This window comes from Carassius auratus, chromosome 41 (assembly GCF_003368295.1).
Source record: "Carassius auratus strain Wakin chromosome 41, ASM336829v1, whole genome shotgun sequence".
In the NCBI taxonomy this organism is placed as follows: Eukaryota; Metazoa; Chordata; class Actinopteri; order Cypriniformes; family Cyprinidae; genus Carassius; species Carassius auratus.
In genome coordinates, this window is record NC_039283.1 from 24677238 (window position 1) to 24694992 (window position 17755).

The following is a 17755-nucleotide window of genomic DNA, read 5'->3' on the forward strand; positions in this document are numbered from 1 at the left end:
AACACTACACAAGACAGCCAGCTGCTCAACCTCTTGTCTGTAAGCAGACTCGTCACCGTCCTGGATGAGGCCGATGACTTTAGTGTCATCTGCAAACTTCAGGAGCTTGACAGAAGTGTCTTTAGAGGTGCAGTCATTGGTGTACAGCGAGAAGAGCAGTGGGGAGAGAACACATCCCTGAGGGGCACCAGTGTTGGTGGAGCAGTTGTTTGACATGAATTTCCCCAGTCTCACTAACTGTTGCCTATATGTCAGAAAGATGGTGATCCACTGAGAGATATAGTTAGGAACAGAGAGCTGGGTCAGTTTGGTCTGGAGGGCGGTTGGGATGATGGTGTTGAGACCTGAACTAAAGTCCACAAACAGGATCCTCACATAAGTCCCTGTTTTGTCCAGATGTTGCAGGATGTTCAATCCTATGTTGATTGCATCATCCACAGACTTGTTTCTTTGGTAAGCAATTTGCAGGAGGTCCTGTAAGGATCCAGTGATGATCTCCTCCTGATCTCCTGCCTGCGGGTGTCGCTGTTGGACAGTGTTTTCTCTACTTCCTGTTGGCCTTCTGTAGCTAATCGTAGCTCTGTGTAGCTGTTTTTATTTTATTTTTTCTCTAGAATCTTTATCTTACTATCACTGTCTGTTTGTTTGTTTTTTAAAGTGGCAAAATATAACTTAATTCACACCATATTTCTGATATTATCGATCAATCTTATCAGATTAACTTTGATAGTTCACTTTTCCGTGAGTGCAGTACATCTGCAAAGCATTAGCACTCGTTAGCTTGTCATTAGCGTTTTCTTTTCTCCTCTCCTCTCTCTTGCTCCAGTTTTTCACAAGTTCATCAAACAACCGCAGTAAGAATATTTCATCAAGCACGGTGAGTAATGGCTTCGCCTGCTATCGTTATTTGCACCTCTTGCCAAATGTACAGTTTATTTATCTCTGTCGCTGATGAGGGATTCACATGTGATAAATGCAGGGAAATAGTTAGGCTGACAGAGAAGATTTCAGAATTAGAGACACGCACCCAAACTTTAATTGAGGACAGTAAGAATGTTAGGGCTCTAGATACAGCTTTGGATGCGTCTAGCTCAGGGATTCCTGTACATTGTTCGGTTCCGGAAACAGAGCCCCTGCAGCAGGGCAACTGGGTGACGGTGAGGCAGCGTAGTCGTGGGTCAAAACACTGCTCTTCTGTTCCGATCAAAACATTAAACAGGTTCTCCCCACTCAGTGATGCACCCACTGAGAAACCTGATGAAAGTGCTCTAGTTATTGGTGATTCTATTGTACGGAACGTGAATATAGAGACACCAGCCACCATAGTCAAATGTTAACCATGAGCCAGAGTGCCTGACATCTTGGCAAATTTAAAAGTTCTGGCAAATGCTTAACGTAAATACAGTAAGATTGTTATTCATGCCGGCGCTAATGATGTTCGTCTTCGCCAGTCGGAGATCAGTAAAAATAACTTTAAAGAGGTGTGTGAACTTGCAAGCACGATATCAGACACTGTAATATGCTCTGGTCCCCTCCCTGCTTACCGTGGTGACGAGATGCATAGCAGATTGTCATCACTCAATGGCTGGATGTCTAAGTGGTGCCCACAGCATAACATAGGTTTCATAGACAATTGGACGAGTTTTTGGGGCAGACCTGACCTGTTTAAAAGAGATGGTCTTCATCCCTCCTGGGGTGGCACCACTCTTCTCTCTAGAAATATGGCAAATAGTCTTAGAGTTCATACTTGACTAACTGGGGCCCAGGTCAGGAAGCAGACAGACTGGCTAAACCGTCTGCTAGCTGCCTCCCGTCGCAGAGGTCAGTTAATTCTCAGCACATAGAGACTCTTTCACCTAGATATGACACTATAGAGACTGTGTCTGTTCCCCGAACTAGAAAATACAAAAAACGTCCAAACCAAGTTAAGGTTAATAATTTAATTGAGGTTCAACAAATAAAAAACATATCAGTATCACATCAGACAGTGCACTATAGACCCCCTGAGGAACAGTTCCACTCATTCTCTACTATAGGAGAGGAAGAATTGTATAAACTTCTAAGCTCCTAAAAGAGGTGCTTCCAGAAGTCATAGGTCCTCTTTTGACTATTATTTATTCTTCATTGTCATTAGTATATGTCCCCAAAACTTTCAAACTGGCTGTTATTAAGCCTCTCATAAAAAAACCACAACTTGACCCCAAAGAACTAGTTAATTATAGACCAATCTCGAATCTCCCTTTTCTGTCCAAGATACTAGAAAAGGTGGTATCCTCACAATTATATTCCTACTTAGAGAAAAGTGGTATATGTGAGGATTTCCAGTCAGCATTTAGACCGTATCATAGTACTGAGACTGCTCTCCTTAGAGTTACAAATGATCTGCTGTTATCATCTGATCGTGGGTGTATCTCTCTATTAGTTTTATTGGATCTTAGTGCTGCGTTTGACACAATTGACCACAGCATTCTTTTGCATAGACTTGAACACTTTGTTGGCATCAGTGGAAGTGCATTAGCATGGTTTAAATCATACTTATATGACCGCCATCAGTTCGTAGCAGTGAATGAAGATGTACCATATCGATCACAAGTGCAGTATGGAAAACCTCAAGGCTCAGTACTAGGGCCGCTACTCTTCACGCTTTATATGTTACCCTTGGGAGATATCATCAGGAAACATGGTGTTCGCTTTCTCTGTTATGCTGATGATACTCCGCTCTATATTTCTTCGCGGCCCGGTGAAACACACCAATTTGAAAAACTAATGGAATGCATAGTCGATATAAAAAATTGGATGACGAGTAATTTCGTACTGCTAAATTCAGAAGAAACTGAGGTGTTAATTATAGGACCTAAAAACTCTGCTTGTAATAACCTAGAACACTGTCTAAGACTTGATGGTTGCTCTGTCAATTCTTCGTCATCAGTTAGGAACCTAGGTGTGCTATTTGATCGCAATCTTTCCTTAGAAAGCCATGTTTCTAGCATTTGTAAAACTGCATTTTTCCATCTCAAAAATATATCTAAATTATGGCCTATGCTCTCAATGTCAAATGCAGAAAAGTTAATCCATGCATTTATGACTTCAAGGTTACATTATTATAATGCTTTATTGTGTGGTTGTTCTGCACGCTTAGTAAACAAACTACAGCTAGTCCAAAATGCAGCAGCAAGAGTTCTTACTAGAACCAGGAAGTATGACCATATTAGCCCTGTCCTGTCAACGCTGCACTGGCTTCCTATCAAACATCATATAGATTTAAAAATATTGCTTATTACTTATAAAGCCCTGAATGGTTTAGCACCTCAGTATTTGAATGAGCTCCTTTTACATTATACTCCTCTACGTCCGCTACGTTCTCAAAACTCAGGCAATTTGATAATACCTAGAATATCAAAATCAACTGCGGGCGGCAGGTCCTTTTCCTATTTGGTGCCTAAACTCTGGAATAACCTACCTAAAATTGTTCGGGAGGCAGACACACTTTTGCAGTTTAAATCTAGATTAAAGACCCATCTCTTTAACCTGGCATACACATAACATACTAATATGCTTTTAATATCCAAATCTGTTAAAGGATTTTTAGGTTGCATTAATTAGGTGAACCGGAAACACTTCACATAACAACCTATGTACTTGCTACATCATTAGAAGAAGGGCGTCTACGCTAATATTTGTCTGTTTCTCTCTTGTTCCGAGGTCACCGTGGCCACCAGATCCAGTCTGTATCCAGACCAGAGGGTCACTGCAGTGACCCGGATCCAGTACGTATCCAGACATGATGGTGGATCAGCACCTAGAAAGGACCTCTACTGCCCTGAAAGACAGCGGAGACCAGGACAACTAGAGCCCCAGATACAGATCCCCTGTAAATACCTTGTCTCAGAGGACCACCAGGACAAGACCACAGGAAAGAGATGATTCTTCTGCACAATCTGACTTTGCTGCAGTCTGGAATTGACCTTCTGGTTTCGTCTGGTCAGAGGAGAACTGGCCCCCAACTGAGCCTGGTTTCTCCCAAGGTTTTTTTCTCCATTCTGTCACCGATGGAGTTTCGGTTCCTTGCCGCTGTCGCCTCTGGCTTGCTTAGTTGGGGTCACTTCATCTACAGCGATATCATTGACTTGATTGCAAATAAATGCACAGACACTATTTAAACTGAACAGAGATGACATAACTGAATTCAATGATGAACTGCCTTTAACTATCATTTTGCATTATTGACACACTGTTTTCCTAATGAATGTTGTTCAGTGCTTTGACGCAATGTATTTTGTTTAAAGCACTATATAAATAAAGGTGATTGATTGATTGATTGATGTCCTTCAGATAAGCCAGAACCAGTTTTTCAAGTGACTTCATGACGACAGACATTAGAGCAAAAGGTCTATAGTCGTTAGGGCCTGTTATCTTGGGTTTCTTTGGAACGGCAATGATGGTGGAGCGTTTGAAGCAGGAAGGCACTTCACAAAACTCCAGAGATATGTTGAAGATCTGTGAAAAGATGGGGGCCAGCTGGTCAGCACAGGTTTTCAGACAGGCTGGTGTAACGCCATCTGGGCCTAGGCCTGGAATGACCATTGAGACTGGGATGGACATTCTTTACACACTTTACACAATGGACGTCATCTAAGCAACAATGTCTTCTTACTGGTATTTCGCGCCAGACTGCAGAGCTTTTGCAGGATTTGGAGAAGCTTTGGAAGATGGATATCCTGCCATATCAAAGCAGTAAGCTGGCTATGCGATCGAAGCAGGAAAGAGAAGCTCGTTGGAAGCTAACCCTTACGAAAAATAACCATGGTTTTATTATAGTAAAACTGTAGTAACCCATGGTTTTTTGGCGTATTGACTGCCATTTGTAAAACCACAGATTTACTACAAATACCATGGTTAAACTATGGTTAATATAGCAAAACCATGGTTAATTTGTGGTTACCATGGTTTAACTACAGTAACCATGGTTTTTTGGTTTTATTTGTAGTAAAACCATGGTTAATTTTCGTAAGGGAAGACTCAAAGAGTGCAAGCTGGATACATTCTCAGATAAGACATGCCGTTGTTACAGAAGCGGAATGCTCCCCCTCCTAGAGCGCCTATCAAAGCCATCCTACCTTACCTCTGGAGTCTTGAGAGACATTTGGGTCAGGACCCTTTACAAGCTCAGGAGCACAGTGCAGTGATTTACAAGTTAGTGGAAGCGGGAGCAATCAGGAAAGTTCCTGGAAACATTTGTGTGATTCTTTGATGATGTTCAAAAGTATTTGAAATATATTTTTTGCATTATAAATATTTTACTTCTATCAATTTAATAACCATATGCTGAATGAAAACATGAAAAGCTGAATGAATAGTCATTTCTATTTAATAACACCCACATGAAACATGGTTGTATATCATGGTTTTTGAATATATTTAAGAGCATAACTGTCAAAGCGATACATAATATTTTGAAGTATGTTAAAATAGAAAACCATTATATTAAATGCTGGCTAATAAGCTTTAAATGCTGGCTTCATAAGTGTCCAAACTTTTGACCAGCTCTTTCCCCTTAATAAGCAGGTAGAATCCTGTTTACAGAAAAAGTGAGGGGCACTGAAGCTCTCTTTATTAGAACAAAAAAATAACTGAACAGAACTTCCAGACTGACCCAGGCCAGATCTGGCCCAGATGATTTTTGCTATCTGGGTATGGAAGGTATTAGAGTTACCAGAATCTTTAATAGTTTCTTCATCCACATCCAATCAAAGACCATATGCGAAACATATGCCTGAGGACAAAAGGTTGTAAACCTTCCCTCCAAAGCTACCATTCCTCATTGGCTCACTAAAGTCCTGAGGGTGTGACATCGTCACCCTATATAGATAACTGATCACTAGATCAGGGCAGTTCTTTTAGATTCAGGAATTTCAGGAGAAGATGCTAAACTAACAGCCTAAAAAACCACACTAAGCTTGCACAAGGCCTTCAGCCTTGACTTTCCATTCATCAAGATCCTCTGCCTCACTACCTGAGCTGTGCAATTGAACCTAATACACGGGATGGATGCCTACTTCTTTCTGATGAGTCTCAGAAGATTCATTGCCTGCCGAGGGACTCCAGCGGAGCTCTACTTAGAATTTAGAGGAGGTGAGAAGGAGCTAAGTGAAAACTTCCACAGTATGTCCTCAGATCTCCACCAACTTCTGCCAAACAGAAGATTGATTTCAGTTTCAATCCACCTGCCGCATCTCATGTTGGGGGGGGGGGGGGGTACATGGGAGCAGGAAATCAAGTCTGTCAAGACATCTTTGTACAATGGTCATAGGAGTTCAGCCAATCTTTGAAGAGGTACTGCACACAGTTCTGCTTGATGTTGAAGCTATCTTAAATGCAATGATGCTTGGTTACACCTCATCTGATGTTGTTGACTTGGATGCCATAACCCCAAATGTCCTCCTCATGGGCCGGCATGATGGAGCACTGCATCAAGTAGTGTAACGAAGGAGTGAAGGACTGGGCAGATGGAGATGGCTTAATTGCCAAGTTATAGCGGATCACTTTTGGGTCAGGTTCTGGGCCACTCTGGCCCATTGGTAAAGTGGTTTCAGTACATGGTCACGCAAGGTTTTCACATGTCCAAGTCAAGGATAAGGTCTACTGTATAACAGGCCAGCTGCCCAGATTATTACTCTTCCAGCAATCCCTAAATCTGAGGAGGATGGGCTGTGCACTTCAGTGACCACAGATTCAACTTAGCCTTTTACAGGGACAAATTGTACACAATTTGGGGGCGGCTGTGAAAAAGGCGATAAAGAGACTAACGGACTGATGTCGCATTGACTCTGTTAGAGACTTTGATAATGAAAGATGCGCATCATGAAGTGGTACGCGTGTACGCGCTGACGTGCAGAGGTCACTGTGAGGAAGCTGGCAGTCTTTGTCTGTGGCACTTAGCGATCGTTCTCACTGCATAATGAGCACCAGAGATGTTCATTATCATTTATCAGCCTCTGCTTGAGTGTATTTTGTATCGCGTGCATCCTGTAGGAGTGAGTAACAATCAATTACACTGTTATTCAGTTTATAGTTGTTTTGTTAGTTATGATGCAGTTATGAAATTAGACATGCTACATGATAATGGTAATGCTCACATGCTGTATCTGATGTGTCTATGATTGCAGTTAAAGTTACAATGTTAATACCTTCATTATCGGTCATGTAGATACCAGTGAATGTGTTGTTATATTCAGTGTTTCTACTACTGGATTTGATTCCCTCTACATTAAGAATATAACTCACGCTTGATTCAGCCTCACAATCTCTATGGGCTCGGCTGATGTCATTAGAGACGAGAGACTGAACAGAGCTAAGAATATTAATCTCATCTGAGTACTATAAAGGAGCCTGTTGACTGATCACAATACCCAAACCTCTCATTGTAACCAAGATAATCTTTTAGTATCCTGACATCCAGTCACTAACTGAAGTGTATGTAAAAGCTGTCTTCCCTCACTACTGTTGATTATTGTAAGAATGAAAGAACAGATACTTTGATCTCCTGAGAAACAGAAAATACAAACATACACAAGCATCTTCGAGACACCCCACACAGTGGAGGTGCAGGAAACACCTCTCTCCCATATATTATCAGTTCCTTCTCATCCCATTCCTTTCCCTTTCTCTTTCTACTTGGTTCACTCAGAATTGTCAATATTATAATGTTCTACATGAATGCAAGTAATATTTACAGTCATGTTTGGTATCATTTGAATAGTAGTATTACAATGGTCTCAATCCTACAGAAGTAGACTAAAAGATCCTAGAAAGTACAGATCCTAAGAGTTAAGAGATATTTTGCCTACTGTAATGGGAGTGCCCTTTTCCAGAGTCTTCCATGTAAATTACCTTCTGTTCCCTTTGAGGTGTGAACCACTAAGATCTGGGACCTGGCTTAATGCAAATTCCAATTGTTTGTACATGCCTCCATTTGGGGGATGTTTTATCTCGGTTTTTATTCAATTTTATTTGTATAGCGCATTTACAACAGCCACCAGGCTGACCAAAGTGCTTTACAGAATAGCAAGAATTTTACACATACACAGAAAACAGACCAGAAAAAAAATTAAAACCACCCATTTAAAATTTAACATCACAGTAGTCAATACACTAAGGAAAACAAATAGGTTTTTAGCAAGGACTTAAAAATAGACAAGGAAGGGGATATTCTTATCTCTAAAGGCAGGGTATTCTAGAGTCGTGTAGGGATCTAAGAATTGGAGTGATGAGTTCATGTTTACAACATTTTAAAAGAAGTCTGGCTGCAGTGTTTGGTACAAGCTGAAGTTGCACAATTTGAGATTTAGTTATACCGCAATATAAAGAATTGCAGTAATCTAGATGAGACATAACAAATGCATGAACAGCCATTTCTAGATTTTCAGGAGTGAGAAAGTTTTTTTATTTTAGACAGTAAACGAAAACATTTTTCTTAAATACAGGTGTGTATTTATATATAATTAATAAATATATATAGTACACACGCATATTTGATTTTAGTCATAAACAATTTATTGTTTTCATTTAACTGAAATGGTCACAGAAAACTACATTTGCATGAAAGAAACCAAGAGGCCCCAGGTGTTTTTTTGTGGGCAAGCCCACAGTGGGTTGCCCACAGAAAATCCTCATATGGCCCCAAATGACCAAACTACATTTAGACACCTGCCAAGAAGGCCTTGGAGGCTGCAACACTTCTAGTAGAATGAGTCTTGACCCCTAGAGGTGAAGAGAGATCAGAGGACTCGTAAGCAATGTAAATGGCATCTGCTATCCACTGACTGAGGGTCTTTTTTTGTAGCCATAGCACACAAGCAGTTGGTCCGCCTTTCTCCACATGGCAGCTCTGTGGACGCTCAGTGCTCGCATTTGACACATACAGTTAAGCCTCTGCTGGTCTGGCTCCCTGAAGGGAGGAGGGCTGAAGGCCTGAAGTACGACAGGCTGTTGTGTAGAGGAGAGAACCTTAGGAACATACCTAACGTACCTATATGCTTGAGGGTACAGAAATGCTTTGGCCAGACCGGGTGCAAAGTCGAGATAGGAAGGGGCCACAGAGAGGCCCTGCAGATCCCCAGCACTTTTGAGAGAAGATGTCGCCAGAAGAAAGGTAGTTACGGGGACATGAGATCTAACCAGAGGCCTCAGTGGAGAAAACACGTTACTAGGGGGTGTCTGGCCACTGACTGGCCACTGAGAGGGGCAAGGTAGGCTGCAATGGCCGACTGGGGGAAAGGCGTACAGATGAAGCCTCGGTCATGTCTGTAACGTGGCATCCATCCCCAGTGGAGTTGGAGTTGTAGAGAACCAGAGAGGATGTCTTTAGCCTGGCCAAAATATTCTCCACATCTGCTTTACCACCTCGGTGTGAAACCTCCATTACCTGGGCCTCAGCTCCTGATTCAACAGGATGTATGCTCCCATATTGAGATGCTCAAGAATGTGCACTTCTCTGAGCGAGAGAAGTTCGTCCAAGGACCACACAAGGATTTAGTGTGCCAGCTTGTACAAGGGGCACAAATGCAGATCTCCCTGGTGGTTAATGTAAGAAACCATTGCTGCTTTGTCGGTGTGCACCAACATATGGTGATCTCTTAGGTCTGGGAGAAAGTGTCTTAGTGCTCGAAGCACAGCCAACATCTCCAGGCAGTTTATATGCCATGTCAGATGGCGACCACTCCACAGACCGCAGGCAGGGTGGCCACTCATAACCACACCCCAACTGGTGAGGGATGTATCACTCCCAGCACTGGGCCCTGAGACAAGAACCAAGTTTTCCTCCACATGTCCAAGGCATGTAGGCATCGCCACATGACCTTGATCATGTGAAGTAGGTTTCCCTTCGGAGAAAACCCCTTGTTCTTGAGCCACCATTGTAGAGGTCTCATGTAAATCAGGCAAAGAGGTATCACATTAGATGCAGCTGCCAACAGACCCAGCAGTTTCTGAAACTGCTTAACAGAGAGGTCTTCTCTGACTCACCTGACTGCAGTGAGGATTGACTCGATCTGAGCAGAGGACATGCGTGCCTGCATCATGGTAAAATCCCACACCACGCCCAGATAAGTGCACCTCTGTAATGGAGAAAGCACACTTTTCTTGCCATTTAGTCTTTTGTCAAAAATCAACCAATCATTGCTATAGTTCAGTATGTGGATTCCCCGGAGTTGCAATGGAGCCAGAGCTGTATCCACACACTTCGTGAAAGTGCAGGGTGAGAGTGCAATAAGGCTGAGAGGAAGAACCCGATAATGGTAAGCATTACCCCCAAAAGCAAACCTCAGTTACTTCCTGTGAGTGGGAAGGATGGATACATGGAAGTACGCATCTTTTAGATCAATCGTGACAAACCAGTACTCAGACCTGATCTGACACACATCCTGTTCGAGTGTGAGCTTCCTGAACTTCAGTCGCAGTCCCTGTACTCGGAGCTAGTACTCGGAGGGGGCTGCTGGGTAAAAGTGCTAGAAAGCAGCAAGGGAGGAACCACTGGAATCCCACTGCCTGTTTACAGGTACCATCGATACTGGTACCTATCGATGATGGAATTGACATTGTCACAGAACAGGCCAGAAGGAGCAAGCGGTGTGTCCATGAGGCAGACCCTGTCTTTCTCTTTCATATCTGACAGGGTCAGCCACAAATGCCTCTCCACCACCATCGCTGCCATGGACCTGCCGATGGCACGGGTGGTCTCCTTTATGACGCGGAGAGACAAGTCAGCAGTCCTCCTGAGCTCTGTAATATCCTCAGATTTTAGCTGCTCAACCTTTGTCATTTAGATTCAAGAAGTCAAAAGATCAGAATCATATCATCCTCTTTTCTTGTTTTTTAATCATAAATGGATGTAGCTTATATCTATAAATAAACATAAATAAACTTTTCTATGATTGTTGAAGCTGATTCAGCTAAAACTTGTCTCAGGAGAACTGTATTTCTGATATCAAAACAGTATAAGACCAGAATCACTCTTATTACAAAATCAAAATTGTTTTGTATTATATTATAATTTCAGTTTTACAAGCTTTGAAAAAAAAAGTCTAAATATTCCCAATACAAAAACTGAATATCATATATTGAAACCAGTGTGTGAACATATTTTTGGATGCATGTTTGTTTACACTGAGGTTTGTGTGTAGTTTGCAATCCTACGAGTTCAGATATTATGCACACGTCCAGATTTGCATTTTAGTTAAACTTTAGCTGTGTCTGCTTCCATACACCAGTCAGGTATCCTTAAATTATTACATAAGAATCTCTTAAACATCCTATTCAATTAACTGTGCTCGATATGGCTATTCGCAGGCAACGTCTATAGGAGTAAAACAGGGAAATCAACTAAATCAGATTAAATCTTAGAAGACCCCAAGAAGCACACGGACGTTTGTGGTAAGGCAGTTTTCATATGACTTTCAAGTGTCTTAAGTAATTTCCCTTATGTCGAAACAAAAATCTATTTTAATCAAATATTGGTTTTAAAATTAATTTGGACTCCTAAGTCACGCTTTTACAAAATCTGAATAAAATAATTATTAAACATAAAAAATACTATAATAAAATGAGTACTGATCACACAAAGGATGCTAAAGTAAAAAGTAAATAATAAAATAAAATTATAAAAGTATTTAAAAAAAAAAGAAAATACAATAAACCATAAAACAAAATAAACCAAGCCACTTTTTTTTTTTAATCATTTTTTTACATTTTTATCTAAACAATGCATTTTAAGACATTTGCAGATTTGACTTTCATGTTCAAATATGTTTCAGTGCATTCTGGCTTACTGTTCACTAAAAAAAGGATGTTGCATAAATATACATTTAAATAAAATTAAATTACTTTGAAGTCAAAATAATAATTTAAAGCTGTTTATTACTTTTTAGAAAAGTAAGTTGCATTGAAAATGCTAGCTAATAAATTAATAAATGAAAATTTATTAGATAACAAAACTAGAAGGCAGTTTATTTTATGTACAGTACAGACCAAAAGTTTGGAAACATTACTATTTTTAATGTTTTTGAAAGAAGTTTCTTCTGCTCATCAAGCCTGCAGTTATTTGATCAAAAATACAGAAAGAACAGTAATACTGTGAAATATTATTACAACTTAAAATAATAGTTTTCTATTTGAATATACTTAATATATATATATATATATATATATATATATATATATATATATATATATATATATATATATATATATTCCTGTGATGCAAAGCTGAATTTTCAGCATCATTACTCCAGCCTTCAGTGTCACATGTAACATCCAGTCGATCACATGATCATTTAGAATCATTCTAATATTCTGATTTATTATGAGTGTTGGAAACAGTTCTGCTGTCTAATATATTTGATGAATAAATGGTTAAAAAGAACTGCATTTATATATATATATATATATATATATATATATATATATATATATATATATATATATATATATATATAAAAATTCTAATAATATATATTCTAATAATATATTTTCTTTACTATCACTTTTTATCAATTTAACACATCCTTGCTGAATAAAAGTATTGGTTTTATTCAAAGAAAGAAAGAAAATAATTACTGACCCCAAATTACTGACCAGTAGTGTATATTGTTATTACAAAATATTTATATTTTAAAAACATAGCTTCTTTTTTTTTTCTTTTTTTTTTATTCATCAAAGTAGCTAAAAAATTATCACATGTTCTGAAAAAATATTAAGGAGCAAAGCTGTTTCCAACTTTGATAATGAATCATCATTTTAGAATGATTTCTAAAATTCAGCTTTGCATCACAGAAATAAATGATCATTTAAAGTATTTTAAATTTAAAAACAATTATTTTAAATTGTAATAATATATCACAATATTAATTTTTTTTTTCTGTATTTTTGATCAAATAAATGCAGGCTTGATGAGCAGAAGAAACTTCTTTCAAAAACATAAAAAATAGTGATGTGTCCAAACTTTTGGTCTGTACTGTATATATTTTTTACATTATTTTGTCATTTTATTTTGTTTTACTTTTTCTTCTTCTACAACTTCCCGTGCACAATCAGTGAATCAATGAAACCTAAAAATGGCTGCAAGTCATGGGACCCTATACACTAGGCACAATAGCAAATAGCAAATGCATTTGCGCCTATTTGTGCGCTTATGTGTGTGCTGGTCTAACTAATGTATGTGTTCAAGTGCACTGTTGGCGCCTTGCTATTATGAGGAACTCAAAATATACTGCTCCATAGACCAGCTCAAACCTGGGTCTCGTTCTTTGTACGTCGCTAACTCAGCTGGATTTGATTGTTGATGGTTTTGTATTAACTTGGATTGGTTGGTTCATCAAAGCTCATCCTGGAGTTGCTGTCATAGCAATAGGTCTGTAAGCTTAAACCTGCTCAGGAGCAGGATTATTTAAAGTAAACAGGATTATATAGCATCTTTTTAAGCAGAACTGATACTTAAAATCTGTCCACTACCACCGTTACTTTATTAGTAGAGTATCCTACTGATACATGGGCAATAATTTAAAATAATATTCATTTAAAAATTAATTTCAAGATAATATAATAACGTTGTGTAGTTTTTAATATTATAGACATTTGTCATAAAATAATTACTTCATAATTGTATTAATTACACACGTATAATGTAGAGTCATGCATTAATTTGAGTGATGACAGCTATTATGAGAGTGGCTTGATGGAGATGCAGACAACATGATCCCTTAAGAAACTTGAATTAATGCTGTCACGTAACAAACCTGTTCAAGTATAAAATTTTATTTGAAATATGAATATTGTTAATTACTACATTGAAACAAAAAATGTCAAGCCTGTATTTCCAATTTCTGCATAGCTGATCGTGTTTTTGAGTATTGATACATAGCCCCTTTTAAACCAAACCATGAACATGCAATTATCTCAGAAAACTCAATCCAGCCATAGTAATCATCAACAACAGGTGCGCTCGAAGAACCGAATTAGCCAGTTCCTGATTGCACAATGATAGCATCTTGGATGTGACATTTCATCTTGGATATATTAAGCGACATCTTGGTCTAAAGTCTTAAAGGGATAGTTCACCCAAAAATCATAATTATGTTATTAATAACTCACCCTCATGTCGTTTCAAACCCGTAAGACTCCGTTTATCTTCTGAACACAGTTTAAGATATTTTAGATTTAGTCCGAGTGCTCTCAGTCCCTCCATTGAAGCTGTGTGTAAGGTCTACTGTCCATGTCCAGAAAGGTAAGAAAAACATCATCAAAGTAGTCCATGTGTCAAGTCAAAGCGAGTCATAATCTGGCTCGGCTTGGTGTTCATCTCTCTCTTCAGTCAGTGTACTGTTTGAGTAAATGAATTACTCCGGGATATTGGTTTGTTTGAACTCAGAGGGCGTGTCAGCCACATTAAAAAAGTGAACAGCTTAAGTCATTTGTGGATTAATGCGTATTGGAGACGCGACCCATTTAAAATGATTCAGTTCGATCAGGTGAACTGGTTCAAAAAGATCCGGTTACATCGAATTATTTGTTCCCGAATCGGATATGTCAAACTGCTTTTATTTGAACTCTCTTATAACAGACACGGAAGAGAAGACAATGCTGAATAAAGTCGTAGTTTTTGCTATTTTTGAACCAAAATGTATTTTCGATGCTTCAACAAATTCTAACTGCGCTCTGATGTCACATGGACTACTTTGATGATGTTTTTCTTACCTTTCTGGACATGGACAGTAGACCGTACACACAGCTTCAATGGAGGGACTGAGAGCTCTCGGACTAAATCTAAAATATCTTAAACTGTGTTCTGAATCTAAAAGGAGGTCTTACTGGTTTGGAACGACATGAGGGCGAGTTATTAATAACATAATTATGATTTTTGGGTGAACTATCCCTTTAAGTCAATGGCAGAATATTTTTTTGTTATTTAAAGAGCACTTTACAAGAAAATGTGCCTCTGGGCGGGTCCACAACGCTGCATTCACTTGTTTACAAGTGATTACACATATTACACAGCAGCACACAACATTTTCTTGTTAATTATGAAACAATAAAACATTAAAATGTAAAACATTATTGTTGTGTAGGCTTCATGAATATAAAAATGCCTACATATCATAATGAATTCCCATGCATGTATAAGAATTAGGCTACCTATTTAATCGCACACAAGCAGCTCTGTTTCATCTCTGGAGACACTTTCTGTCATTAATCAATAAGAGTAGAGGGACAACCCATTTAGACCATGCACGCTGACCATTTTCAGTCCTTAAAGGGGTCCTATTATGCTTTTTCACTTTTTGAATTTTAGTCAGCGTGAAGGGTGTATGTTTGGCCATAAAAAAAGATCTTCTTTAATGCATCTGAGAAATTGTGTTCCCTTTCAAATGTTCACTCTCTTGTTATGGATGGGAAAACAAATGTTTTCCTTTCTGCTGAAGCCCGATTTAACCAATGGCGCTTCAGCCTGCCAAAAGGGCCGGGGCCAACCGCTATACAAATCAGCCAGTAGCGCCTTTCGTCAGATTATTCTCCTTCATTGGATTGTTGATGCAATAGCTCTAGATTATGCATCAGAAGAACTGGAATACCCTATTGGTGTGAGAGCCCACTCCACAAGGGTAATGGCCGCCTCATGGGCATGGTCCAGCAGCATATTTTTCAGTGAGATCTGTGCGGTGTAGTGAGGCGTTATTGGATTTGTTCTCATACATAACAAAACGTTTGAAAGGGAACGCTTCGGTTATTTAACGTAACCTTGGTTCCCTGAGATAAGGCGAAGCATTTTCCTCCGTGGATAACTGACACATCACAGGTATATTTTTCATCTGTAATGTTAGGAAGTCATGCAAATATTGACTGCATAATGACTTTACGTAATTTCAGTCATTACCTCCGTTTGAGAGTGGAATATTGAATTTAAATGTATATATCGACATGAAAACAGAGTTTAAAATAATTGTTTTTACTTCATTTTCTCACTCCAGGAAAAAGTCTGTATGCGTGGGTGAGAGTTTGCATGCAGGTGTCAGCCACATTAATATATACATATAGATAGATAGATAGATAGATAGATAGATAGATAGATAGATAGATAGATAGATAGATAGATAGATAGATAGTGTTCCTGTAGCTCAATTAGTAGAGCATTGCGTTATCAAGTGCAAGGTAGGGGGTTCGATTCCCTGGGAACACATGATAGGTAAAAATTGATAGCCTGAAAGTAACTTTGGATAAAAGTGTCTGCTAAATGCATAAATTTAATAAATTATCTTAAAAAAAAAAATGCATTTTTCAAACCACCAAGCATGCAAGCATGTTTTAGTAGACCCCCAAAACAAATTCAAGACTTTGCAGAAGAGCATATCAGGACCCCTTTAAACTAGTAAAAGTGGATTTGTGTGCTTTAGACCATGCGGTTTTAAGTGTGACTTAGATGTCCAAATACATTTTTAAACTACTGTTGCTGTTCATATTAGCCAAATCAATTATAAATTTACCTATAAGTGTGACATTTTATCTATCATTTACACTGTCAGTCTCATTTTGATGTTTTTCAGAGTCCATTCACATGAAAAATGATAAACCATTGGGTGATTTTAGCCGTCTACATTCTGACGTTTCTGATCGGCCTTCCTGCCAATCTACTAGCTATTTGCACCTTCTTTAAGAAACTGGGTAACAAACCCAGTCCGAATGACATTCTGCTCTTCAACCTGACGGCTTCTGACTTGGTCTTCCTGCTCTTTCTGCCCTTCAAGATGTACGAAGCTGGTGCTGGCATGGAATGGCACTTATCCCAGACCCTGTGCTCCATTGCCTCCTATTTCTTTTTCACCACCATTTACACCAGCTCCCTGTTGCTCATGGCTATAGCCATTGACCGCTACTTAGGGCTGGTGTTTCCATTCAAATACAGACTGATGCGTAAACCGCTTTACGCCGCAGCAGGAAGCGTCATCATCTGGCTGGTCAGCGCTGCCCATTGCAGCATCGTATTCATCACTGTCCACATGCCAGATCCGAATGCCACCCTTTCCAAAAACATCTGCTATGAAAACTTCACAGAGCAGCAAAAAAAGTTCTTGTTACCAGTTCGATTTGAATTTTTTGTGGTTATATACTTGCTGCCGCTCATAGTTTGTATCTTCTGCTATATCAACTGCATCTACATCCTGTACACCAGACCTCGTATAACTAAAGGGAAAAAGCAAAGGGCCATTGGCATGGCGTTGTGCACAGTGACCATCTTTTTACTCTGTTTTTTACCCTACAACTTGTCTCATCTGGTGGGTTTCAGTAGCAACGACAGCCCATGGTGGAGGTACTACACGCTCCTGCCCAGCACCCTCAACACCTGTCTGGATCCATTCGTGTTTTACTTCTCGTCCTCGACTTTCCGAGAAAGCAAAACTGTTTCTGTACTCAAGAAGTGGTGTTTTACACATAAGAAGACTAAAAAGACTGACACTGAATTTTGATTGTGGCAAACTGAACCTTTTTTTTTGCATTTGAACATCAGTTATGTCATGGCTTCATGCAAATTGCAAATCTATGTATTAATTGAATAACTTTAAATATTAATTCATTATGTAAGGATTGATACATTTAGCATAGTTATTTTTCAAAGTAGTTAAGAACTTTTTTTTTTAAAGAGAATCTAAGAAAGTAATGAGTAATCCTGCATTTGTTTGATCGAACATACAGTACAAATCTGAAATAT

At 39.0% G+C, this 17755-nt stretch overlaps 1 protein-coding gene across 1 annotated transcript; it reads left to right on the plus strand.

Moving 5' to 3' along the window:
- The first annotated feature begins 16610 nt into the window (after positions 1–16610).
- On the plus strand, positions 16611–17513 carry LOC113059603 (free fatty acid receptor 2-like). The gene has a single exon (XM_026228154.1). It carries the CDS (start codon positions 16611–16613, stop codon positions 17511–17513), a length of 903 nt encoding a protein of 300 aa, XP_026083939.1.
- Positions 17514–17755: the final 242 nt, after the last annotated feature.

Coding starts and splice junctions, on each gene's coding strand:
- LOC113059603 (XM_026228154.1), top strand. CDS start 16,611: ATGATAAACCATTGGGTGATTTTAGCCGTCTACATTCTGACGTTTCTG.